Source organism: Phyllostomus hastatus, unplaced genomic scaffold (assembly GCF_019186645.2).
Source record: "Phyllostomus hastatus isolate PE091 unplaced genomic scaffold, TTU_PhHast_1.1 phas_scaffold_397, whole genome shotgun sequence".
NCBI classification, from domain to species: domain Eukaryota; kingdom Metazoa; phylum Chordata; class Mammalia; order Chiroptera; family Phyllostomidae; genus Phyllostomus; species Phyllostomus hastatus.
This window is the reverse complement of record NW_025334029.1, coordinates 6864518-6891203: the sequence shown is the minus strand read 5'-3', so window position 1 is coordinate 6891203 and position 26686 is coordinate 6864518. Positions and strand designations below refer to the sequence as shown.

General features: G+C 47.0%; 1 protein-coding gene across 1 annotated transcript; it reads left to right on the top strand.

The window, feature by feature from the left end:
• Window positions 1-11318: 11318 nt before the first annotated feature.
• On the top strand, window positions 11319-13301 carry LOC123807053 (protein EOLA1). Its single transcript, XM_045820508.1, has 2 exons — window positions 11319-11590; window positions 12430-13301. The coding sequence occupies exons 1-2, from the start codon at window positions 11338-11340 to the stop codon at window positions 12681-12683; spliced, it is 507 nt and encodes a 168-aa protein (XP_045676464.1). The 5' UTR covers window positions 11319-11337; the 3' UTR covers window positions 12684-13301.
• Window positions 13302-26686: the final 13385 nt, after the last annotated feature.

Below are 26686 nucleotides of genomic sequence, written 5' to 3'. Positions count from 1 at the left end.
CCTGATCTAGGTGACCAGGGATCCAGGCTGCGTCTCAACATGGAGCCACCATATTTGCTGGTGAATCGAGGGAGAGAGCATGGAACTGGCATACTGGCTGTCAAATGTGTGGATGTGATAAACGATGCTTCCGATCATGTCTCAGTGGCAAAGGGTTGTCACATGGCCCTTCCTAACTACAAGTGGACTGGCAATGTAGCATGCACCTTGTTCAGGAAGGAGAGCAAGAGAAGAAATGGGTGGGCACTGAAGTCCCTCCCATGCACTGTCACATTGTCGGTGCTCATAAGAAAGCAACCATCGTAATTGGTTCTGACGACAACCATCCTATTGCTTGGAGGACTTCCTGTGGTCAGATTTCTCTTGAAAGTCTCTGAGTTTTTAAGTGCCTACTATGTGACAGATGCCTTCAAATACAGAACCACATCTAACTGTAAGAGGGTCATGTAAATCTCCTCAGGGAGGGTTCCCCTTCTTCATTCAATAGTGCCTTTCTTCACTTCCCTTTGCAATACTGTAATATTGTCTATAGTATCAGTTGGCTGAGAATGCTCTCCTCCCTTCGGATGCATGGGTAACTTTTTAACCTGTGAGTCTCTGCTACCCTCCATATGAGTGAATTGCCCAAACACCTGCACAGGTGCATTTAGACTCACTGAAAAAGACACAACTTTCCTGTGGGGCAGGGACCAGACAAGAGACAGAGGGAGGGTGGCTAATTATTTTTTTTTCTTTTTAAATTTCACCTAACAAGTCCACCAAGGAACCATTTCTCACCTCCTAGGAGGATTCCGTGGTGGGGGGGGGCGATGTTAAATATTTTTAGAAGAAATTATGTTTCAGTCCATGTTTGCTCCTCATCTACCATTTATATTGAGGCATTAATTTCTGGCCAGCTAAATAAGCTCTTTCATCTGTGCACATGTTCAGCTCCCAGCTTCAGATAAGAATCCCATTAAACTCCTACTACAAGCACTGGGGTGGCTTCATAAATCCTCTGTGTATCTTCAGGGTTCTATCCAAAGGCCCAGTAGAATATAGGCACAATCAAACTGTGCTCACAGCCCATCTGGAAAACAGAGACTGCATTGGAAGAGTCCCAAGGAGGGATGACAAGGTATCTAAATATCAGGTTCTAAAGTAACACTTTCCACTTAAAGGGCTGTGGCTACCAGACAGGATCGAGGGTGAGCTATGGGAGAGCAGGGGGCTCCTGCAGGGAGTAGGAAGCCTCTGTGTCAGGGCGAGGGCAGGAGACCTGTGCAGCCTTCAGAGGAGATGGCAGGGATGAGCATGTCGGCATACCAGGTTCCAGTGTTGGACAGGAGGGGACATGGGGAAAGGCCAGGAGAAAGGTGCTGTCGTGAGGGAAAGTGCCAGGACTGGTCAGAAATGCCGGCACCTGGCAGACTCACCTCTCAACATGCCTCAGACAATCCCCCAAATTGTGTTTGATTCTCATTGCCACCTTCCTTCCTTAGGCCTGCTTTTACTACCTGGGCCTCAGGGTCCTGCTATTTGTTTGTCTTGAGAGATGTCATGCATAGTACTGAGAAGAGAAATGATCTGTGACGTAGAAGGTGGGCCATGGGCTGGGAAGAGCGGGGATATCATGGACTTAGGGGACACCCCATCACTTTCCTTATATGACTGTGGCTCCCACACTGTCATTCTGTAGGTGGGTATGTCCTGCTTATGCTTGTGTCACCACTACTTGCACAGGGCCTTCAGAGGACAGAGGTTCACTGAATGTCTGGGGAGTGAATGAACCACTGAGCAGGGGTCATCTTTATTCAGATGAAATGTCTCCACTTTCTTTCTTTCTTTTCTTTTTAACTAACTAACTAACAACTAGTTAATTTTATTGTTGACACTATTGCGGAAGTCTCACATTTCCCACCCCACCATGAATGAACCAAGCAAATCCAAGGATACTTAAATAATGTCTCATAGTATGACAGACGAGAAGGGATAAGAAGCAAGAACTAACAACCCTTTGCTTTTATTTCTTTATTTCTTGACTCCATTGACTGAACTGCTGAGTTATTTCATAGTTCCATGGAAATGCTGTTCTAATGCCATGTTATCTCCTTCAGGATCACAAACTTGGACAAACACAAATATATGGTGTGAGCAATGTCATTCACAAACTTTGATGTTGAAGGTTATTAAACCTTCTATTAAAAGGAACGATATATGGAAAGTTCCCAAAGGAAACAAAGATCAAATTCTAAGTTATCACAGAGAACAGAAATCAAATGGTGCTACAGCTCTTATTCCCCCAACTCGCCCTTAGCCTCACTACCTAGAACTCTGACTGCTCACTCCTCAATCACAAAGTGGAGAATGAGCCCCACTTCATACCAAGCGAGCGAAGCTACTGAACATGGGCCTGAAACGCGCCTGTATGCAACTCTGGCTCAGGCCCCCTCTTCCTCATCACTCTCAGTCCCTTCAGACAGAGAAGGGAAGGCACTGGGATCCCTGGCATTAACTCTGACCAAAAATTTGAGGGCTTTCAACTTGCTGGTTTCAGCATGGACCCTGGGACCCCACAGAAACTCGGAACATGCAGGATCGCTTACTGGGCACCTGCCGGTACACCAGGTACTTTTCCTGCACCCACACTTTGGTGACGAGCTCCCTGCGCTCCCCATAGATCCAGTGCTCCTTCCCATCATGCATGCCCATGACATCCAGCGCCTCCCAGACTTCCTCCTCAGTGGCACAGTCGCCCTCCATGGCGATCACCCATGGAAGTGTGACCAGGAGGCCAGTGTTGGGAAATCTGTGCCCATCGCTCACCATCTCATCAAAGGTGAGGTCCAGAGTGCTGACCAGGACAGAGGGGTGCTCATTGGGGCCCACTTCCTTCACTTCGATGGCAAATACAAGCTGCATGCACTTCAAGTCTTGGCTCAGGATCTCAGGGAAGTGGTCCTGGTACTCTCTGATGATGCTACTCAGAATTTCTGCCTCTGTGGTGGGCTTCTTTAAATGACACTTCAGGAGCAGGAACTCTACCATTTCTGTCATCTTCAACTGTGGGGCTTTTTTTTTTGTGCATGGAATTGGCATCTTCTGGGACCTCCCATGTGCTGGGCACCTCCTTTTCTTGGCTACTGGAGCCCTCATCTTCATATTGGTTCCATGGAGGGGCTGCCATGGCACAGAGGGGAGGTCAGGCACCTGGAGGACTCTGGAGAGGACTTGGTGTCTCAGCAGCAGCCACCCCCTCTAGTGCAGGATGGAAACAGGATTGAGGGGGAGGAAGCTAAGGAGGAGGGAGACACAGCCTCCTCTTCTGCATCCCCAAAACAGCTGCTCCTCCACCTGGGCCCCTCTGGGGTCCTGATGGTCTTCCTCAAGCTTGCAGAGCTCACTCATTTGATGGCAACGCATGGTGACTCTTGGTGGGACAGCTATTGGAGTGTGGGAAGAAGGTGGATGATGGGGGCCCACGGGCCTGTGGGAGAGAGGGAGTGAGAGAAGTGTCACCTGAGAAACACACCCTAGGCGGCCCTGACAAAGGCAACTTACAGGCCCCCACTTTACGGTTGCTCTTGGGCCTCACAGGGGTCACTCCTGATCAGCCTGAAGAACTAAAAACCTGAAGTAGGAAGTGAAATGACTGCTCTGTGTACAGAAGGCCGAGCCCACAGTTCTGGGGCTGACGATGGGGCATGGAGGTGTCAGGTGCTGTGGGATCCCCTCTGATCTGGTGTGGGGGGGAAATCCCTGTGTACATAATCATAATCAGGGTGGACACCTCACCTACACTCCTGGCACTGCCGGGCCTTCCACTGCTCTGTGACCTGAGAATATGTAGCCCAGACAAAATTTTTTACCTCCTGGAAGCTGGAACCCCAGTAAGAGGAAACGAAGCAGCACCTCAGCATGCAGATGGCAAGCACAGACCTGGGATCTCAGTGCTGACAGGAGTGGTGGTGGAACTCTGTGCGGTCCCCTCTGTCCTGGGTGGGTGGTCCTTTCCTTGCACACTCAGGATCCTCACCTTTCCCCTGCCAGGGCCTGGCCCCTCACTTGCCTCCCGCTGGCCTGAGACTAAACTCTCAGAACAAGACCACACTTCCCTGACCCCGAAGAGAAGAAAATGAGGGGGCTCCACATCTGGTCACACCTGCCCAGAGCCTCACATGGGATCAAGAAGAAGTGACCAAAGTTTTGGGTCCATCTATCTTGGGCTAAGGTTCCAGTCATTTCCTCACCAGGACACCCTGCAGGGTCTCAGACAACTCACTCTGCTGAGTGAGCTCACTCTACTTAGACTTAGGCTGCACCTCCAATAGATACCAGAAGAGGAAGTGAGTTGAGCCATTCCATGCACCATTCTGAGTTTCCCCATGGCTGACAGAAGGGGTTGGGTAGATCTTGGTTCCCATGTGCTCTGGTTCCCCTCATTCTTCACCTTGATTCTTGGCAAGTCCTGGAATCCTGCCCCAGTTGACCTGAGTCCAGACCTTCAGACCAAAGCCCTCCTCTCCCTGAGAGGACCGATCTGAAAATGAGAAGGGGCTCAGGCTGACAGCACTGCCTGGGGCCTTCAGGGCTAACACTCAGAGCAAGGCAGATTTCTGTGGAGCCCACTCTTGTTCTGAAAATTGGGACACCCCCACTCCCCCTTCTGGGTCCTCACCTTGATTCTTGGCAGAACCTGGGACTCCTCTCTCTGTTGAGCAAGTATACACCCCGAAGACATTGTCCTCTCAGACTAAGGGCCTCACCTTCCTGGGAGCTCTGAGACAAATGTGAACAGGAGGCCCATCTGTTCCCCAGTCTGCACAGGTTCCACCATGACTGACAGCAGGGCCTGGGTCCATCTGTTCTGAGTAGAGTGTCCCCTTAGTCTGTCCTCAAGATGCTTGCCTTTCTTCCTGGCTGGGCATGGACAGAACTCCTGACGACCAGAAATCACCCTGACTAACTACCCTCAGTGAGAACCTGTCAGAAGAAGCAAGCATGTGGAAAGGGAGAGCATGTCACATCCAGGCACCCCTGCTTGGGGACTCCCGATGGTTAGGACAGGGGGACTGATTGATGCTGTGGGGTCTCTTACTTTTTAAAACACAGCATATTTTATTTAAATAAACCCACCAGTGGGAGAATTCATTGCCTTTACTTAGAAGAAGGCTCTGTAACATTATCTGTTAAATCATCTGTGCAGCTCACCAAAATGCCTTTACTTGGAAACATCAATATTTCCTCATCACAGTTCCCAAAAGCACTTTAAAGTCTCAAAATTATGTGTCTCCTTTGGCTTGCTTCTCTCTTGCTTTGAATGTACCCAGGCTTTATTAATGGTACACTTCATATCATCAACTCCATCTTCATAAATTTTCATTAATGTTAAATGTACCTGTGCAGATCACCAAGGAAGGGTTCAGACCCTTCCCGACCCTGGTAAAAACTCAGCCCTTCTTTTCACGAACTGGTCGTCCTTTCTGACCAAAGCTCTCAACTTCCCGAGTGCCCTGGGACAGGATCGAGGTGGAACCACCTCCACAGACCCATGCCAGGGGTTTCCCAAGACTGACGGCAACACAGAGTGGGTTTCAGGCTTCCCTTTTGTTTGAAGGGTGGTAGCCTCAGCCCTCCCCAAGGAAACCATGCTTACTCATGGAGGGCCTGGGACCTTTCCTTTTTGCTGAACTGAGAATGCCTACTGCAAGCCAAGGCCACCCTCTTGCAGACACCCCTTCACAAGGAGAAAGTGGGGGAGGAGTCTCTTCCTGATATCCTCCAGGCCTCCCAGGGCTGACTGCTGGGGTTTTCTGGTGTGTGAGAGTTGGCAACGTTTCTGCCTAGGGTGGAGCCCTCTCAGTCCTCCCTGAGGGTTCTCACCTTGAAGCCCATAGGGCCTTGGACCCCTCCCTCTCATCACCTCAGCTACATCCCCTCAGACCGAATGCCCTCATCTCCCTGAGAACTCCAAGGTGGACTTCAGGACACATCACATCCACTACCATGCCCTGAGCAACCCAGCTAGCTGTGCCAGCAAGGCCTGAGCCAGCTGGTCTCTGTTTTGCTGGGGTGGGAGGTGCCCTCATCTTGCCTCAAAACCCCACAATTTGACTACTGGCACTTGCATCCAGGCCCTTCAGGACAATGCCCTCACCTTCCTTTGCCACTCCTCAGGCAGAAGTCTGGAAGCAACCCACACCAACAGCCCTGCTGTGCGGCTTTCCCTGTGTTGATGGCAGGGAGAGGGAACAGTGGGATCCCTTCAAGGTTTGCTAGGGGTCTTCCTAAGTCCTACCTGGAGTCCTTACCTTGTGTCCTGGCAAAGCCTCGGCTCCATTCCTCTGCCTGCCTGGAGCCTGACCCTTCAGACCTCAGGTGCCAGAGGCCCCTAGTCTTCCCTCGGGGTCCTCACCTTGACTCTCAGCGGGACCTGAACTCTCCCCTCTAATAACCTGAGGGCCTGCTCCTTTTACCAAGTCCTCATTCTTTCACAAACAGATGCCCAAGTCAGGAACAAAGCATGTGGTCATCGGGCCTGGGGGCCTCCCAGGGTTCACAGTAGGGGTTATGCAGGCTCCTCTCTACTGTAGGGTCCAGAGTCCCTCAGTCCTCCCTTTGTATCCTCCTCACCTTGACAATGGCAGGACCTGGGTCCTCCCCTCTGCTGCATGTGTCATTCCTCCCCCTGAATTCCCAAGGCTGACATCAGGTATGGGCTTCTGTGGTGTCTTCTCTGGGTGCTCATTCATCGTTGAGCCTCCGAAGACTTTCAGCAGTGAAGCCTTCTGTGGACTCCTTTCTGTTTAGGGGTCCTTGATCCCCTCAGTTTTCCCTCAGGGTCCCCACCTTGACTCTGGCAGGTCCTGGGCCCACCCCCTGCTCACCTGAGGCTCTGCTCCTTACACCAAACCCCAGAGCCTCTCAGAAACAGATGCAAAAGTGAGGAAGTGCCACGTGACTCCTGGGCAGTACCTCTGTATCCCCTCTGTGGACCTGAGGCCCTACAATTTTCATCAAGTCCCAAGTCTCACTCAGACCTGGATACATACGGAAGTCAGGAAATGCTGCACTTGGTCATTTGCTATGGAGAGCTCCCATGGCTGAGAGCAGAGGTGGGCTTTTATGGGGTCCCCTAGGTTGTGGAGTCCAGGGTCCCCTGAGCTGACCTGTGGCTTTGCTCCTTACACGGGACCCCACAGTCTCTCAGACCTGGATACAGAAGTCAGGAAATGCTACCTGTGGATGCTCCACCCACTCAGCCTCCCAGGACTTCATTCCGGTGTCTAGGGTCACCTATTTTCCCCTCAAGGTCCTCAAGTTGACATCAGCAGGACCTGGGGTCCTCTGCTCTGCTACCTGAAGCCCAGCTCTTTATACCACCGCCCCTCCCCCCGGGTCTCTCAGACCCGATGCAGAAATCAGAAAACACCTTGTGTGGTCATCCCCCCACCCAACCCTCCCACCTTGTCCCCTGAGACCTGCCAGATTGATACCGCTCAGGGGCCCAGGCGCCCGCCGTCTCCCTCAGGGTCTTCACAGTTGACTCTGGTCATGTCCTGGGCACACCCTCTGCAGACCTGAGAGGCTGAGCCCTTACACAGAGCCCCCCGGAGTGTCAGAACCAGAAGACATGGAAGTTATGAATCACCGTTTCTGCTCATCCTGCCCACTGGGCCTCCCAGGACTGACTGTTCTAGGGTTCAGAGTCCCTTTGTCTTCCCTCCCGGTTCTCACCTTGAGCCCTGGCAGGTCCTGGGAACCTCCTTCTGTTAAGCAGGAGGCCGAGCCACTCAGACCTAGGCCCTCAATGCCTTGAGACCCCCAGGTGAAGTGTGGACGTCACATCAGGGCACCAAGCCCAGAGATTCCCAGGACTGCTGGCAGAGACTGAGATGGATTTCGTGGGGTCCTCCAGGCCTCCCTCTGGCTCTCACCTAGATTCCAGGCAGAGTCGGGGCCCTGCCCCCTGCGCCTCTGAGGTTGCTCCCCTCAGACCTTGTCTTGCCCTCCTGAGGAGGTGAGGGCGGGTGGGTTGTGGGAAATAGTACTCAACCAGACAACCCAGCCCCAGGACTCTCAGTGCTGACAGCAGGGGCTAACCTGGGTTCTGCGATGGGGTGGGGGGCGGCTCTCAGTCCTTCTTCAGGGTTCATACTTTCAATCTGTGCCGGACTGGATTCCTTCCCTCTAAGGACCAGAAGTGGGCCTCCCAGAGGCAGCCCTCACCTCTCTCGGACGTCCCATGCAGAACTCACTGGAGGTCACATGCGGAAAACATATCTGAGCCCCCCAGTGCTGAGAGCAGGAGTGGTGCTGGATTGTATGGGGACCAAAGTACTCCCTCTGGTCCTTGCTTTGATCTTGTGGGAACTGTACTCCCAAACTCTGCAGACCTGAGTCTGTGAGCAAGGCTATGACCCCCTACTTCCTTGAGGAAGTGCTCAGGCTTATGGTGTGGTGATGTGAGGGGAGGTGAGAGTTTTCTCCTCTTGAACACAGCGTCTGCTAGGCTGTAAGGACACCACCCGCCTACATGAAATGATTTTCTGTGCAGGCTAGCTGGGCCATCATGTGGTCCGTGACCAGGCAGGGGAGGAGAGAGCCACTGCTCTGATTTGGAGAAACAAACTGTGAGTGAAAGGCCAGGGTCATGTGTGTTTCCCATTAGTTGGAACCCCCTCGGTCCTGATGGTTTCCAATCCCTGCTGTGTAGAAGACTGTTCTGGTATATTAGCCAACATTGCTGTCTTGTTCCTAATGACCTTTTCTCATTATCCCTCTTGCCCTCATGCAGGTGAAGAAGCAGAGACAAGTGGAAGAGTGTTTCTTCCTCAGGCCACTAAGCAGGTTCTCTGCATTGTGTGACAGGAGGGCACTCAGCCCCCTCCGTGCCTTCACTGTTACCTCAGTTCTCCCTGGGGGTGCCACCCACACAGTTCAGGTCTCCTTGTTGTGATTTTGTGGGGTTGGTGAGAAAAGGGCCAAGGGACTCAATGGTGGAAACCAGGCATATATCTCAGCAGAAGAAAAAGAAGCGGCCAGGCCACAGGGGAACATCTGGCCTCCGTCATAAATAATCCAAACCCGATGACTAGGGCAACCTTTGTCACCCGTCAGATGGGCAAAGGTTAAGCACAGTGATGATGCTCAAGGCCGACAAGCATGTGAGGAAATGGCACCAGGCCCATGGTTGGTAGAGCATACATGGGTGAGCTTCGGTGGAAGGCCGTTTGCTGGCATGTATCAGCATCTCAGAAGTGCATGTGTGTGACCCAGGCGTCCTCCCAACAAGTCTTCAGTCAACGAGTGTTTGTGGTAGTGTCCTTTAGAGTGGCAGGAAGTGCAAAGCAGCCTGTGACTCTTTCTTCATCAGTAGGAGAAACTCAGTAAATCGTGGGGCAGCCAACAAGGGGATACCATGCAGGCAGCAAAAAATAGGCTAGAAGAAAATGTACAGAGGTGAAGGAATGTGCTTGAAGTGTTGCCAATGGCAAAACTGTTCTCTGCCCTGTGGAGATATGCAGGAAGAGCCTATGCCTCTGTAGTCATTTGTTGGGCTGGTCACATCAAAGAGCCATGGCTCGAGTGGCTTAAACAACAGACAGGTATTGTCTCACAGTTCCAGAGGCTGGAAGTCCGAGATCAAGGTGTCCACCGAGTTTGCCTCTTCTGGGGACTGAGAGAGAATCTGTCCATCCTGGTCCCCAAGGTTCTGATGGTTTGCAGGCAAGCTTTGGCATCCCTTGCCTTGTAGATCTTGACCTTCATCTTCACAAGGCATTACTCTCCTGAGTGCATGTCTGTCTGTAAATTCCCCCTTCAGATGAAGACACCAGTCATTGGATGAGGGTCTCATTTTAACTTGATTACCTCTGTCAAGCCCTTTTCTTAATGGATAAGGTCTCAGGAACAAGGTCCTTGAGTGCACAAGAGGGGTGGGGTCCAGAACACAGGGGAAGGTGGCCCAGCCAGAGAAAGGGAGGGAAGGCGGAGGAGCTGGGCAAAGGGACTGGCGGGACAGCGGATTGGGACAGGAGTGAACACGAGGCAGCTTTGTCCTCCAGGCCTTGTCTTTGAGAGTGGGTGTGTTTTCATAAACACGAGGACATAATAGCTGAGGTGAGGTTTATGTCCTTTAAAGACAGGAGGGGAGAGACAGACGAGAGTGGGGCTGCTCATGGGTGGAGGGCAGAGCCGAGGCTCAGCCCCATGGTGATGATGGGCAGCCACCAGTTGTGACTGTCCTGTTAGGCAGGTGCCAGGTACTCACAACCCCTTGGAGACCGAGGGTCCAGCAGGTACTCTGACCCCGCTGAGTCTGTGGCCCAGGGCCCTGCTCCTCCCACGACACAGCTTCATCCTCCAGTGAGGAAGAAGGACCCCTTCCCCAGGTACAAGGAAAGGAGTCAAGGACAGGGGGTTCATGCAGTCAGGTTCCCCCATGACTGTGGGTCATCTGTTCATCCCTTGGTGCCACCTTCTTAACTGTAGAGTAGGGTGACGGTGGAGCTACCCCTACCCAGTTATTTGAGGATTGAATTCTAGGATCCGTGGATCATGCTCATTCCAGGGCCAAGCATGGGACCAGGGCATGCATACTGGTGCCAGTTGTTCCTGCTCCTGTTGTTCATTTCTCTAAGCTCTGGTGAGGGCCAGGATGCCTGCTGACAGTGGAAACCAGTGGGGTAGGAAGAGGATGGAGGAGGGTGGTACCCAAAAGGGTCCAGAGGAGACACCTGACAGGATTATCTGAGGTCACATGGTGTCCCCAGGGCCCAGCTCAGGCTGGATCCCAAGGATATGCTCTCTACAGCCCTGGGGGAGGGGCCACCGTGCTTGGGGGACCTGCAGTGCCTTGGGGGGTGGCAAGGCCAAGGAGCTGAGAGTGTTGAGGTGGATGGGGAGAAGAAGCAAAGCCCAGGGTGGTCATTGCTGGGAGAGGACTAGAACCCGCCCACCCGGGGTGAAGCCGAAGGTCCCTCCTTCCCCACTCTGTGCTCCCTTGGCCTCAGTGACCTCCTTTGTAGAACTGACCACACCCTGTCCTGACTTCCTTTCTGGAGCTCTCCCCACCTTCTTCCTTGAGTTCCCCAAAGATTCCATCTGATAGATGAGGCATCCTCATCGCCAGCCCCTTTCCTTGGGCCTGCCAGCTGACTGCTTGGTGATAGGAAGAAAGAGCCAACACTCTCTGCTCCCCCACCATCCCTGTCAGCGGGGTTCCTGGGTCTCCAGGGGACAGTGGGTGCAGGTCAGCCCACAGGCCATGAGCTTGGTGGGCTGGTGCATGATGCTTATTGACATTGGTGCTCTGTGTTTCCGCAGGCCATGTGAGGCCCACGGATCTCTGGGGAGATGAAGTTCTGCTGCCTTTCCTTCCGGCAGCCTTATGCAGGTTTTGTCTTAAATGGGGTCAAAACTCTGGAGACTCGTTGGCGTCCTTTGCTGAGCAGCCACCGTCACTGTACCATCGCCATCCACATTGCTCACAGGGACTGGGAAGATGCCGTCTGGAGGGAACTGCTGCTGCAGAGGCTGGGGAGGAACCCCGCTCAGATTCAGTCCTTGCTTCGGGAAGGGGAGAAGTATGGCCGTGGAGTGATAGCTGGCAAGTGGCCACACCCCCAAGCGCCGCTCAGACACCTCAGAACTCCTGAGGACCTTGCTCAGGAGTTTTGGGGCTTGTTTTCTTTTGAACCTGTTGGTGTGGGGCTGTGGTTTCTTTAAGCAGCACACCTTCAAAGGGGCAGCAGCGGACCCTGGGCTGGGCGTCCGTGGGACAAGTTTCCAGGACCTTGGGCGAACCCTTTTGTCCACTCTGGGCCTCAGGTCTTGTTGGTGGTGTGAGAGGCAGGGACCATTCCAAGGCTGCATGTGGTATTGCCTGTGTGTATACATGTGGGCTTGTGTGCATACACATGTGTGTGTTTGTGTGGCAGGCCACGAGAGGCTGTACAGCACACAGAGAGGGTCGGGTGACCTCCAGACTCAGGCATCACACACCTGCCTCACCCCCACTCTCCATGGGCACCTGAGCAAATTCCTTCACCCCTCAGTGGTTGAGGTCCCACATCAGCTCCTTTCACCTGGTGAAGTGCTTGGGAGCTGATGGTCTGTGGGTTCCCCACAGCAGCCGGGGCCCTTCTGACCTGTACGTGCTGCCCTCAGCAGTCTGGCTGGAACCTGCCCATTCTTGGGTGGAGTTGTTGAGGACAAGGCCCTGTCCTCTTCATTCCTCTCTCTGCCCCGGCCTCACCCAGAATTCCCTGAACGTAGTTGCACACATTGGAAGTGCACACAGTGAGAGGGACCCAGTTCACTCTGTGTCCATTTGGCAATATCAGCTTAGTCCCTAATGGTTATAACGTTGAATAACCATTTTCTCTCATAGGCAGGCCTTGGTTTATGGAAGGAAAAACATCTCTGTGCTTCTCTCTTGGTGCACAGGGCTCGTTGACATTGGGGAAACTTTGCAGTGCCCGGAAAACTTAGTCCCCGATGAGCTTGTGGAACTGGAAAATCAAGCTGTACTGACCAACCTGAAGCAGAAGTACCTGACTGCACTTTCAAACCCCAGGTGGTTACTGGAGCCCATACCCAGGAGAGGTGGAAAGGATATCTTCCAGGTGGACATCCCAGAGCACTTAATCCCCATGGGGCAGGAGGACTCCTCACAGGAAGGTTACCGAGAAACCAGCTGACTCATGACCATCAACACACCATCCTGCCGCAGACACATAAATCAGGCTTAATCTGAATTGGCACCACAGTGGAGAGCGCTACCCACCACCTGCTGTTCACGTAAACAGCCTTCTGCATTCAGATGCACCAGGCTTTCCTCAGGGGATGCCTCCCTGGACTTATTGACAGTCTCAAGGACTTTGACCTTTAGAAAAAAGGCAAAGCTTCCATTAAGTATCTTGGTGTTGTCACTCATTTAGGTCCTGCTCATGCCTGAGTTGTACAAAGAAACGTGTTTTAAGAGAACAGGTTAGTGTTCAGGACTCCCTTACATGTTTTCTCCTCTCTTTGTTCTGGTCAAACTCATAGAATGCTTCAGCAGCATCCAGGGGATGTTGTGGGAGGGCTGGGAGCGGGCCCTGAATGGTTGCCCGAGGGTGACCAGCCAGGGGCGGGACTGCCTCATGCACCATGAAGGGGACATCAGACTTTGAAACACAGCACCTGTCTGCCCTGGCAAGTGACTCTTGCTCTGTTGTAAAAGTGTCCCTTGGCTCATGAAGCCATGTGTTAGACATGTCACATAGCTACTTTGTGACCAAAGAGAGGATCTGAAATAGAGCTCTGATGGAAAAAATGATGAGTATTTTGTTTCTTTGATTGTTTGTGTGTTTTGTGGGCAATCTTTTATTTATTTGGGTTCCTTCTAGGAGAGTTCCTACTGCTTGTTAGCTGTGAGGATGATGGGCTTTCTCCCAGGGGTTGACTGGAATGGCCCGTCTTCTGAGCCAGACTGCCATGGTTGCAGACGGCTGAGCAGATAGGGTGGCCCTCGTTTTAGGTGGGTCTCTCTGGGAGGTCCCTGGAAATTGGGCTGGAGATGCTCAGCTGCTGGTCAGAAACTTCCTGGCATCACTGGGGGACCCGTGAGGAAAGACCCTCCTGTTTTAAGGTACATGACTATTGGAAGGTGATCCACCCAAGGTCAGGAGTCAGGCAGTTCTGTCTCCTGGCCAGCAGGTGAGGCTCAGGGGACCCGATCTTCCTGAGCTTGCTTCAGAGCTCCCTAGCAGGCCCTTGGATGAGTGTGTGAAAATGAATGAGGACAATGGGGACAAACACCTGTGTCGGGCCAGGATAGCTAGCCTCCTAGGGCTCATCTGATGAGGTGTGTGTAGCATGGAAACAAGAGAACACAGACTCACAATTCTCATTGTTAATTTACTACCATGGAGTTGTGCTTTTCTTTATTAAAGCTGAAAATGGATTGGTGGTTACAAAAGTGGTGATTGTTCTCTGTCATTGGGAGCTTGGGGGCCTGTATTGTCCCTGAATTGCTCACAGAGTGCATGGCAGTCATCAGAGGAGCCCTCCTCCTCCTCATCGGGGTCTGTGGGTGAGGCCATGACTGAAAGGGCAGCCATCAGGATGGAATAACAGGTGTTGTACAAAGACATCACCGAATCATACAGTGGGTAATCTGGGTGGCTGGTGGGCAGTTCCCCTGTGCCATTGGTTCTGGCAGGAGCTGTGGGCGCAAACGTGACATTCTCAGATGTGCTCTCCCCACTCGGGCCACCTGGCTCACTTGGGCAATGGACTGTCATGGCACTGCTTGTGGACCACAGACCCGAGAACTTGAATGACCAGGTGCTACTGGGTCCCTGAGCACTTGGGGCTTTCTTCTGGGTCTTTGGGTCAGCTGCTTTGGAGCCTCCTCTATGGTTAATTCTTGGTCAGTGTCCTGTAGGGGCTACCTGCTTCTTTTTCCTCTTTGGAGGTGTTGCGCTGGTCCCTGGCCAAGCAGTAGTAGCCATCCAGTTGCCTTCTCTCCTGAAGTTCTTGACGAGCCAAGTCTTGTCTATTTGAAAGTTGGAATTGTGGTAGATCTGAAACAAAATTAATCATTTTAGTCACTCTGGGAGAAAATGCATCTCTTTGATATTAACTAGCCTCTCAGAGTCTTGTCTTAGGTCATCCCTTCAGGTTAGGAAACAAGAATCTCTAAGGGGGTGATAGTTTTATATGAAAATCTATACTTTCTCATCTTTCAATACAGTCTCATGTGAAAAAAGAGTTATCCCCTGAAATAAAATCCTTTCAATATTGGTCTAATAGAAAGATGTTCAAGTAACAGAGAACATGGGAAACAGGACTTCCTACTTTATCATCAACCTGTTTCCTGGAGAACCAACCGAAGAGTCCATTATGCGTATTTTGCTGAATCCATAGAGGTTCATCAGACAGATGAAACTCTTCAGGCTGTCTGATTTGAAGATTTTTCTCTGTGCCCCTGTGGCAAAGAACCTCCCTCTGGAAAAGATCTTCCTTGATGATCAGGGTGTCTCCATTTTCAGTCCACTGCACAGACATGAAGGTATTGTCCTCCACTATCCTCCAAAGTTTTCTTGGGAAGGACAGCCCAAGAAGAAATGTTGTTTCCTCCTATGTTTGCAGTGACTTGGTTTGGGTTCTGTGGTTGAAAATTGTCTTGGGGGCTTGGATTTTGGCTCTGGGGTTGGTCTCTGTGCTCCTCCAAAGCCTCCCTTCGATCCACATTTGGATCCAGGGATGTATCAGCTTGGACCCTTATTGGTGGTGCTCTATCCTCTGATGGTTCCAGCTTGGCTTTGTCCATCTCATTAATATTTGGACTAGCCATGGATCTGCTCTAGAACAAACAGCATTTGACACACAGATTGTATCACTGAACACTAGGGTCAGAAGTGCCTTTGGTCACAGCAGGGATGCCCAATATATATACAGCCCCCCAAATTCTGGAGTCTCAGTCATGGGGCAAGCAGCTGCTGAAGTCACAGTCCTCTTTATTGGTCATGTGATGTCACAAAGGTGGCTCACAGCTGGTCTGAAGTGGACCCTGGCCAAGTGTGGAGGAGTCTCCAGCTTCTCTCTTTTCAGAAAGTACAGAAAAATAAGGTTTAGATGGCCAGAAAGGGCTCTTCTCTGCTGCTAGGCACATTGTTTCATGTTGCTAGGCATTTGCCAGGTTGAAAAATAATGATCCTACTCTACTCCCACTCCTACAGGTATGGCAGGCCTGCTGATGGCCTCCTTGATTGCTCAAGGGCAAGATCCTAGTTAGTCCCAGCTTGGCTACCACCAGGACTGCCTGGGTCAGATGGGCCCCTGGGAGGCTGTACCTTCCAGAAGATGGTGGTGGGCTTAGTCTCAGTTGGTAGCATCCCCCTCTGTCAATCACCCCACCACCAGTTTCCTGATTTGTTCTCTTCCAGGTGCTCCTGCTGGTTGGTTGGTCCTCTTCAGATGGCCCAAACTAAATCCTGTTTTCTCACCCTGGGTCAAACTGCCCCTAGAGTAGGGCTGGGATCCCCAACTGGTTGGAGCACTCCTCTTGTTCCTGAACCCCAGTGCTACTCCATGCACTTCAGACACAGTGCTTCCTATGATGTTGGTATGTGACTGGATAGTTGTACCCTCCGCTCTCCTGAACAGTCCCTACTGGAGCTCTGCTTGCCCCCAACTCTCACCCCTCTCTGGATCACAACAGCATTGGCTTTAGTTTCCATTTTTTTCTTTAAAAATATATGTATTGATTATACTTTTGCAGTTGTCCCAATTTTCCTTTGTTCCCATCTGCCCAGTACCCCCTTTCCCTCCAGCTTAGTTCCCACCCCCTTAGTTCATGTCCATGGGTCATGCATATAAGTTTTTTGTCTTCTCCATTTCCTACATTATTCTTAACATCCTCCTGTCTATTTGGTACCTACCAATTATGCTTCTTAATCCCTGCACATTTTCCCCTATTCTCCTTCTTTCCCCTCCCAGCTGATAACCCTCCAAATGATCTCCATATCTATGATCCTGTTCATGTTCTTGTTGTTTGCTTACTTTGTTTTTTAGATTCAGTTGTTGATACTTGTGAATTTGTTGCCATTTTAATGTCCATAGTTTTTATATTCTTATTTTTCAAATAAGTCCCTTTAACATTTCATGTAATAATGGCTTGGTGAGGATAAACTCCTTTAGCTTTACCTTGTACCAGAAGAACTTTATATGTCTTTTCATTCTTAATGACAGATTTGCTGGATAGAGTAATCTAGTTTATAGGTCCTTGCCTTTCACCAATTTGAATACTTCTTGACAGTCCCTTCTTGCCTGCAAAGTTTCTTTTGAGAAAGCTGACAGTCTTATGGGAAGTCCTTTGTAGGTAACTCTCTGCTTTTTATCTTGCTGCTTTTAAGAGTCTTTCTTTATTTTTAACCTTTGGCATTTTTATTATGATGTATCTCGGTGTGGTCCTTATTGGGTCCAACTTATTTGGGATTCTCTGTGCTACCTGGGCTTGTATATCTATTTCTTTCACCAAATGAGGGAAGTTTTCTTTCTTATTTTTTCAAATAAGTTTTCAATTTCTTGTTCTTCCTCTTCTCCTTCTAGTATCCCTATGATTTGGATGTTGGTACATTTGGAGATGTCCCAGAGGGTCCTTATACTATCCTTGTTTTTTGAATTCTTTTTTCTCCTTGTTGTTCTGGTTGAATGCTTATTTATTCCTTATGTTCCCAATTGTTCATTTGAATCTCAGCTTCCTCCCCTCCACTGATGGTTCTCTGCAGATTTTTCTTTATTTCACTTAGTGTAACCTTCATTTCTTCCTTTATTTTGTTGCTGTACTCAGTGAGTTATTTGAGCATTCTGATCACCAGTATTTTGAACTCTGCATCTGATAGGTTGGTTATCTTTGTTTCATTTAGTTCTTTTTCTAAGGTTTTGTTCTGTTCTTTCATTTAGGCCATATATCTTTATCTCTTCAATTTGGCAGCCTCCCTGTGTTTGTTTCTGTGTATTAGGTAGAGCTGCTTTGATTCCCTGTCTTAATAGCATGGCCTATTGTAGAAAAGGTACCTATAAATTGTGTGGGGGCAGAGCCTTAGGTAATTGCTAGGGTGGGGCACACTATTTCACTGCTTTATGTCTCTGTGTGGGGAGAGGGCTTGGAGAGGGGACAATGCTGCTACCTAGCTTCTGGTAGTTTACCTGGGAGGAAGCTGTCTCCCAGCATTCACCCTGTTTTCAGTCTCCTCACTTTTCCCCTGTATGCCACTTGTGCCCTTCCAGCTGTTGCCCTGGTGCTGAATCATAGGGTAGGTGGATTTACTCACATTCAGACTCCATGCAGGCCCTTTAAACAGAGTCTCCTGCAAATCTGTCCGTTTCTTCCACTGACCCTACCCCAACTGGTTTTTACAGAAAGAAGTTATGGGGATTTATCTTCCTGGTGCAGGAACCCTGGACTGTGTGGTCTGGCCTGGGGCTGGGATTGCTGGCTCCCAAGGTATCCCTTCCAATTTTTATCTACCACACATGAATGTGGGACAGTGTGTTTAGCCTTTGCTGCTGGCTCTCTGTACCACACTGTGCATCTCTGCCTATCTCTGTGACTCCATCCCTCCTACCCATCTGGATGAATGTGGCTTCTTTAAATATTTGGTTGTCAGACTTCCATACAGCTCACTTTTCTGATTATTTTGGGTTTTATTTGTTTTTAGATCTAGTTCTAATTCTATGGTTGCACAAGGAGGTGAAGTATGTTTACTTATGCCTCCATCTTGACGTGAAGTCTAGTTTCCATTTCTTTCTCATAGGAGCCCTTCTCATTCCATGATATATGCTCACCTTGTGACACCTACATTTGTCTTCTCAAATCACCCTCCTCAGACTCTTGGGTTCAGCTTCCCTTGAGACCTCCTCTATACCTCATTTCCTCTCTTCAGTGAGGTGGTTGGGCTTTTGGTTTTCCAGACTTCTGGCCTCCCACTCCCAAATTGGATCTTCTTCAGGATCGTCATGTTGACTCCAGTCATGTCCTGGACATACCCTCTACTGATCTGAGAGGATGTGCTCTTCCATGGAGCCCCTAGAGTGTCAGAACTGGAAGATATGGAAGTTATAATTCACTGTTTCTGGTCATTCTGCTCTCCTGGCCTCCCAGGACTGACTGTTCTAGGGTCCAGAGTTCCTTTGTCTTTCCTCCCAGTTCTCGCTTTGATTTGAGGCAGAGTCAGGGCCCTGCCCCCTGTGGACCTGAGGTTGCTCCTTTCAGACCTTGTCCTGAGCTCCCAAGTTCCCTGAGGAGGTTGGGGGATGGTTTGGGGGTACTTAGCCTGAGAGTCTTGCCTGGGATTCCCCAAAGCTGACAGTAATGTCCAGAGTTGGCTTCTGTAGTGCCTTCTGTTATGAGGCAGGTAGATCCCTTGGGTCTCAGGAGTCTCCTCACAACCCTTGAAAAGATCACTGCAGTAATGAGCCAGACAAATGCTAGACAGGGAGCTGTGGCATCCAGGACCTTGGGGGAAAGTCAGAAAAGAAGTCCTGTTTCCCATGACATCTCTTCACCAGCCTGACTGACACTTTGGAAACCCTGTGTTGTAAAAGTTTTGTTTTTACTGAAGTTGCTGAATAGCAGCAGGAATTTGAGGAAATTCTGCCAGTTTGTGATTATCTGCCTTTGCCTTGCTTAGTACTGGTGTTTTCACTTTTTGACACTAATTCATAGAAGTAATACATTTTACATCTCTACCTAGTATATTTTTAGAATATAATTTTAAAATATATATATATATATGTATGTGTGTGTATATATATTTTTTTCATGGAAGAATACCTATTCCCACTATGTGCAGTTCACTAGTTATTCTATTTCTAGTCCATTTTTATATTAGGTTTACATAATAATTTTTTTTACAAACCAGTCCTTACACACTAAGGCAGTTTCAGATAGCTATAGCACAGATTCCAGAATCACATGCCTCAAATCAACAGCATCTTTGTCCATGTGTGGTCTGAGGGCCTCAGAATTGTGCAATGAAGCAGGAAAGGAGTTTAAATATTTTTGTCTACTCACTCTGTCATCTTCATCTATGCAGGCTAGAGTCTATCCCTATGCCACTGCTTCCCAAGCCTCCATCCCAAACATAAGTCTTCAGTTTCCACAGGACAGCTCACTACAGTCTTTAGTCTCCCCCAGGGCTTTCTCATGAGTTTTTCAAAAAGATTTCCTTGTTGATTTCCACCCCTCTCTGCTTCCTTCTATAGTTTTTCAGGTTTGATTTGGAGAGCAGAAGTTAGCAGTGTGAGCTTAGTTGTCATCTTGGCAGTTATAGGTAAGGCATTAAATTTGTAAATCATTAAAGCAGAATCTACATGTTTACAATATTCTGGTCCACATCAATGAATATGATATACTGATTCATTTATTTGGGACTACATTTACCCAAACCTATCAGTAAACTTGCATATATATATATTTACACAGATATATAAAAGTATCCTGGGTCTGGCAGAAGTAAGACTTGCCTGAGTGTGGTTGATAGGGTATGTGAATGTCTCACATGAGATGAACAGCAATTTGAATATTTCACCTAAAATATATGGTGTGATTGAGCATGATATTTTTATGTTACAGAATTACATGCTTATGGTTTTGTAATAAAATATTTTGTAATAAAAAGTGGCATTATTTGTTCCAGACCCTGTAAACCACATACACGAGGTCTGTCCAGAAAAATTCCAGCCATTGTTGATATAAAAAGAATAGTTTGTGTGACATCGATGTAGCCTGAGAGCCAAGAAGAGTGGATGGAAATAACATGCATGAACAATGACAACTTCACTGTACTAGTCAGTGGGGGCAGTAGATGCCATAGAGTGAGTAAGTGCAGCTGTCGCATGCAAAATGACTGAGCAAGTAGAGCAATGGATCTGCATCAAATTTGGCAGTAAGCCTGAACATTTCTCCACAATAACTATTCAGATGATTCAGAAGGCTGTAGCTATGGGCAACTGGTGATTGGAAGCTTCATCATGACAATACCCCTGCTCATCCATCACTTCTCATGCAGTTTTTTGGTGAAACATCAAATCACCCAGGGGACTTAGCCCCTCTACAGCCCAGATTTGGTGCCCTGTGACTTCTGGCTTTTCCCAAAACTAAAATCACCTTTTAGAGGGAAGAAATCTCAGACCATTAATTGAGATTCAGGTAAATATGGCAGGGCAGCTGATGGTGAATGAAAGAACTGTGTGAGGTCCCAAGGTGCCTACTTTGAAGGGGACTGAGGTGTCATTGTCCTATGTATGATGTTTCTTGTATCTTGAATCTTCTTCAATAAATGTCTCTACTTTTCATAGTACATGGCTGGATACCTTCTGGACAGGCCTCGTAAGATGTGATATGCAAATAAATGATATATTAGATATGTCAGATATAATATATTATATAGCTTATACATGTCATACATTTTATAATATACATAATTATATGTACAGTAGTTATATAGTTTTTTATATAGCTACATAGATCTCGTACATTTTTGGTAGGATTTTTCATAGGTGATTTTTTGATATTGTTGCTGTTGTAAATTTGGTGTTTTCTGTTACGTGTTCTCATTAGTTACTGAATTAGTGGCAGAGCTCTTTATTTTGTTATAGTAATCTTTCATATACTATCTGGTCTCATTCACTCAAATATCTCATGTGCCTACTATACCTTTGAATTTTCAAAATAGATAATGAGATTGTCACCAAACACTATTTTCAACACTATTTCTTTATTTTCAATATTTATACATCTTACTTCTGTGACATCCAGAGCTCTGGTGTTGTGTTTCAGTACAGTTATGAATGGTAGGGGTGAGCATATACATCTGTGTGTAGTTTCTGATTCTAATGGAGCTGCCTCTAACATTTCACATTTAAGTGTGTTTCTTGTTTTAAGAATTGAAAGTTACTATAATCTTAGTTTATACTGTGAACTCATCTTGGATTTCTTTAAAAGACTTTTTCTTTATCTATTGACATGATCAAGTATTTTTTATTTCCTCTAATTTGTTAATGTAGGGAATTACAATTGAAAGGGTTTTTTAAAAAAAATTTATTTTAATCATTGCTCAAGTACAGTTTTCTGTCCTTTACTCCCATCCCAGCCCACATACCCCATACCTCTGCACCTCCTTCCCATTTCTACCCACCCTAGTTTTTGTCCATGTGTTCTTTATGCTTGTTCCTGTAAACCCTTCCCCTTTTTCCCTGAAATTCCCTCCCCTCTCCTCCCTGGTCACTGTCAGCCTGTTCTCTATTTCAGTGTCTTAGGTTTTATTTTGCTTGTTTGTTTGTTTTGTTGTTTAGGTTCCTGTTAAAGGTGAGATCCTATGGTATTTGTCTTTCACTGCCTGGCTTATTTCACTTAGCACAATGCTTTCCAGTTCCATCCATGCTGTCACAAAGGGTAGGAGCTCCTTCTGAAAGGAGTTTCTAATGTTAAATCAAATTTTTATTCCTTACAAACTGTTCATTAAATTCACCACTCTATTGAATATGCTAATAATCAGAAAAATTTTGAGTGGCATCCTACAATATGTCTGACTGGTACTCCTTAAAACTGTCAAAGTCATAAAAAATAATGAATGCCTGTGCAACTGTCACAGCCAAGAGTATCCTAAGGAGGCATGATGAGTAAATGTAATGTGAGATCCTTCATGGGATCTTGAAACAAAAAAAGAACACTAGATAAAAGGTATAGAAATCTGAACAAAGTGTGGACTTTTGTTAGTAATATTGTAACAATATTACTTTATTAATTATGACAAGGGTACCATAATATAACATGTTAATAGAGGAAATGAATGTGGAGCATATGGTAACTTATTGTACTATCTTTGCAAAAACTTTTGTAAATGTAAAACCATTCTAAAATTAAAAGTTTATTTAAAAATTTAAAAAGGGAAAATTTAACAAACTAGATAAAGAATATGTGTGAAAAAACCTACAGCAAACATTCTACTTATATCAGGAAAAGTTGAAAGCTTTTAAGTTGAAATTGAGAACTAGAAAAGGATATCTGTTATCACCAATTCTATTCAATATTTTGATAGAGATACTATCCAGTGCAGTAGTAGAAGCAGAAAAATATAAGAAACAAAGCTGCCACAATAGATGATTAGATTGTGTGTGAAGAAAATTCAAAAGAGCTAAAGTTAAACTATTGAATCAATGACAGTGTATATAGAGGTTGCTGGGTTTAACATTAATATACAAAAGGTAAACTTTGTTTTAATAACAACAACAAACAGTATGAAAGTGAAAGTAAACAAAATGTGCCCTGGCTGGTGTGGCTTAGTGGATTGAGTGCTGGCCGGCCTGCAAATCAAAAGGTCACTGATTCGATTCTCAGTCATGGTGCCTGCCTGGTTGTTGGCAAGGTCCCCAGTGGGGGGCATGTGAGAGGCAACCACACATTGATGCTTCTCTCCCTCTCTTTCTCTCTCCCTTCCCCTCTCTAAAAAATAAAAAATAAATAAAATTTTAAAAAAGAAAGTGAACAAAATGTAATCTGTAACATATCATACCAAAATATCAAGAATAATTTTAGCCAAACATTTTAACATTTATATTTTAACATTTAATAACTTAAATGTAAAAAGTTATTTAGATAAATTAATGAATTTATCTAATTAATGAATTTATCTAAATAAATTACATAAATATAAAATATAATACAATTGTGGATGTAAAGAGTCAATATTGTAAATGTTAGTTCTTCCTAAAATTAATCTATAGATTGACTGCAATTCCAATAAAAAGTCCAAAAGGTTTTGTGGGTGAATGTATGTAGTTATGGACATTTGTGTATACAACATAACACAGTGTTTCTAAAATTTAAATTGATATCAATTAGGCCAATGCACTCTTGAGCTATTAGAAGATAAGAGAAGTTGTGTTACTAGATAAGAATTGTGAAAATGCTATAGTTAGTAAGTTTGTGGTATGGATGCATAGGTTAACAAGTGGATCGACAGAGCTGAATAAACCCCTGAAATAGACATGGTTATATGTGGGCCCTTGATTTATGAAAAGGGTGCAATTTCAGGCCAGTGGGGAAAAGACAGTCTTTAATGAATGACAGTCAAACAACTGGAAATCCATATAGAAAACAAAATACAACTGAAGCCCTCCTGTCACTATACAAAAATCAACTACAGAGGGAGTAAAAACCTACTTTTTAAATTATTATAAAAATGATTGCCCTGGCTGGCATAGGTCAGTGGATTGAGCGTGGGCTGCGAACCAAACTGTTGCAGGTTCGATTCCCAGTCAGGGCACATGCCTGGGTTGCAGGCCACGGCCCCCAGCAACCGCACATTGACGTGTCTCTCTCTCTCTCTCTCTCTCTCTCTCTCTCCTCCCCTTCCCTCTCTAAAAATAAATAAATAAATTTAAAAAATATTCATATAAAAAATCAACCATACATATAAGTATACAGAACAGTAAAATGAACCTTCATATATTCTATCATCTAGAGCAGAGATTTCCAACTTTTTTCATCTCATGGCACGTGTAAACTACTTTCTAAAAGTCTGCAGTTGAAAATCGCTGATCTGGGTCAAGTAGAGCATGAATAATGCTGCAGGGGAAAGGACTGAAAGAAGCTGGGGACATTGGTGGGATCAGTAACAAAAAGGATGAAGATTATATGAATTGAGGAGGATAGGAAATGGTAGCTCCCTCTCCTCCTTTGTCTCCAACATTGATGGCCTTGCTACCTTCATGGGCCTTTGTTTTCAAAGAGCAGGACCTGGTACTTAGCCATGGCTTAGGAGAAAGCTACCTGGGCCACGGATCTGTTCGTTTCATCTCCCACCACACTCACCTTTGTGATGACCTCTGGAGCTCTGGAGAGTACGTCTTGATGTACCTGTAGATGTATGACTTGACAGTATGATTCCAGAGACTCATGACAAGGGGGTGTTTTGCTCTGGAGATGTCCTGAAGATCCTGCTGTCCTGCAGAAAACCCTTTACATAGATCCCCACTACTGGGGCTTGGGTTACTTAATGGAGAAACAGAGGGGTCTCTTCCTTCCTGAGGTCAGAGGTACTTTAAATGGTGAGAGGATAGGACTCACAGAGTGATTCCACAGTGGTCAAGGAGCTTCCTGAGATGTCAGTGGAAGGCCTCCTCCTCTAGCACATGAACTACCACCAATCTGGGCAGGATGTGTCATGGAAGTGTCTTAATGAAGTTCCTGAACCATCAAAATGGGATTTGAAAATCCTGATTTAGAAAGGCTGCAGTCTCATTCTCTGAATGAAATTTGGGCTACCCATAAATAAGGCCACAAGTTCATTGGCTGAGAGGTCCCTGCAGGAGGAAAGAGTCCATACCATCTCATCCACCCATTGGGAGTTGCTAGCTTAGAAATTGGCCCACCCCTGTCTCTGGTCCACACACTTCTTTTCAGCTGTTCCCACTATTGACAGGAGTCTCAGAAGAATTCAGAAAACCTGAGATTCTAAAAGAAGTTTACTTTTTTTGCAGAGATTTCATTGAAGGACTGGGGCATCTTCAGTTCCAGTTTGTCCAGTACCAATTCAGCTATAGTAGGACTTGCTTTCTTCCTCAGTTTTTGTTTTAGTGTTTCAAACTCAGTTAGCCTCTACTTGTAGCCAGAACTGGATGCTAAATCTTCAGTGCTAAAGGTGGAAAGCTCAGGTAAGAAAGCCCAAACCTGGACATAGCTAGGGGCCAGGTTTCAGCTCTTGGCCCCAAGACCTCTGGGATTTTGGTAGTGCAGACGTTTGAAATAGTAAAGGACTGTCTTTCCTTTTTTCTGGGAGGAATGGATGAGGGGAATGATTGCCTGCCTTAAGCTCCTATTGAACACTGAACCCACACCCACACACCATGAAGGTGTGATTTTCAGCTACTGCAACTGCTCCAGATGGGAGTAGTGGTGATTGGCTCACAGTGGTTGGAAGGACAAATTGGAAGGCACAATTTCCCCCCCAAACCAGAAAGCCCTCCTTCAAAAATAGCAAACACTCTCAGTGATGAATGGAAGCATTTTGGTATTTTAATGTATGTTGCTGACTCATGTGTCAAAGTTAAAGGTGAGAAGTCTACAACAAAAGGAACCAATGAGTACCTCTGACTGGGAAGAGGAGCAAATAACTTCCCTGCAAAGATCACCTCTCCTTATAGTTGGGTTGGGCTACAAGTTCTAGTTAATGTGTTATCAATGTGAGTTATATGTATCCTTTCCAACCACTGCAATGTTTAATCACTGGTGTGAGATGTCCCCTTCCCACTTTCTCTTCCCCCTGCTACAAAGATTGGAGAAGCTTGACATGTGACATGTCAATTGAAGCCTGTGTCAGTATGTCCCTGAGTGGTTACCAGAAGCAGAAACTTCCTTGATGACCTGCATCGGACACAGAGTGTGAGAAGGAAATAAAGATGTTTTGGGGTTAAGTCTTGGATTTCAGGCTACCTACTAGGGACCTGTGTGCCTTGACTGGGAATCAAACCAGTGACCCTTTGCTTCACAGTCTTGTGCTCAGTCCACTGAGCCACACCAGCCAGGGCCAGGTGGAGCTCACAGTGGTACACCATGTCTAGAGTGAGAATGGGCTGGCTAGTTAGTCAGGGACTGGGAAAAGAGAAGACTGGAAGAGGGTCCAAATGAACAGGGTCTTGCCCAAGAGAAACAGGGTATTCAAGGCAGAAGTAGGGGCTGGGTTCCACTACCTCCAATAAATTTTTAACCTCCATTCTCCCAATGTGATATTAAAGGGAGACTTTGTAACAAGCTGATTTATAATTGAAATTTAGAAATCTAGAGCTGAGGATTCAGAAATGCATCTTGTTGTAAGTCTTAGCCTTGCTATTGGAAGAGTTCATATTCAAATTCTGGCACTTGTTCACTGTGCAGTCTCTGAGCTGCTTCCAGACCACCAGACAGAAACTTCTTTGAGTATCATGATGAGTAGGTCCTTATCTCCTTTTGCTCTTAAACATATCAGTATAAAATGTAATTAAGGTTATTAAAAATAAAACAGACTTGCCTTAATTCTGTATACTTTACTAATTTCCTTGAGATTCTGATCAGGAGGAGAGTTTGGGAGACCTAGACTGGGTAAGCAGCACCATAGCAGTACAAGGGATCCCTGAGAGACCCTGTCATGGCTTAGAGGAAGCTAGGCCA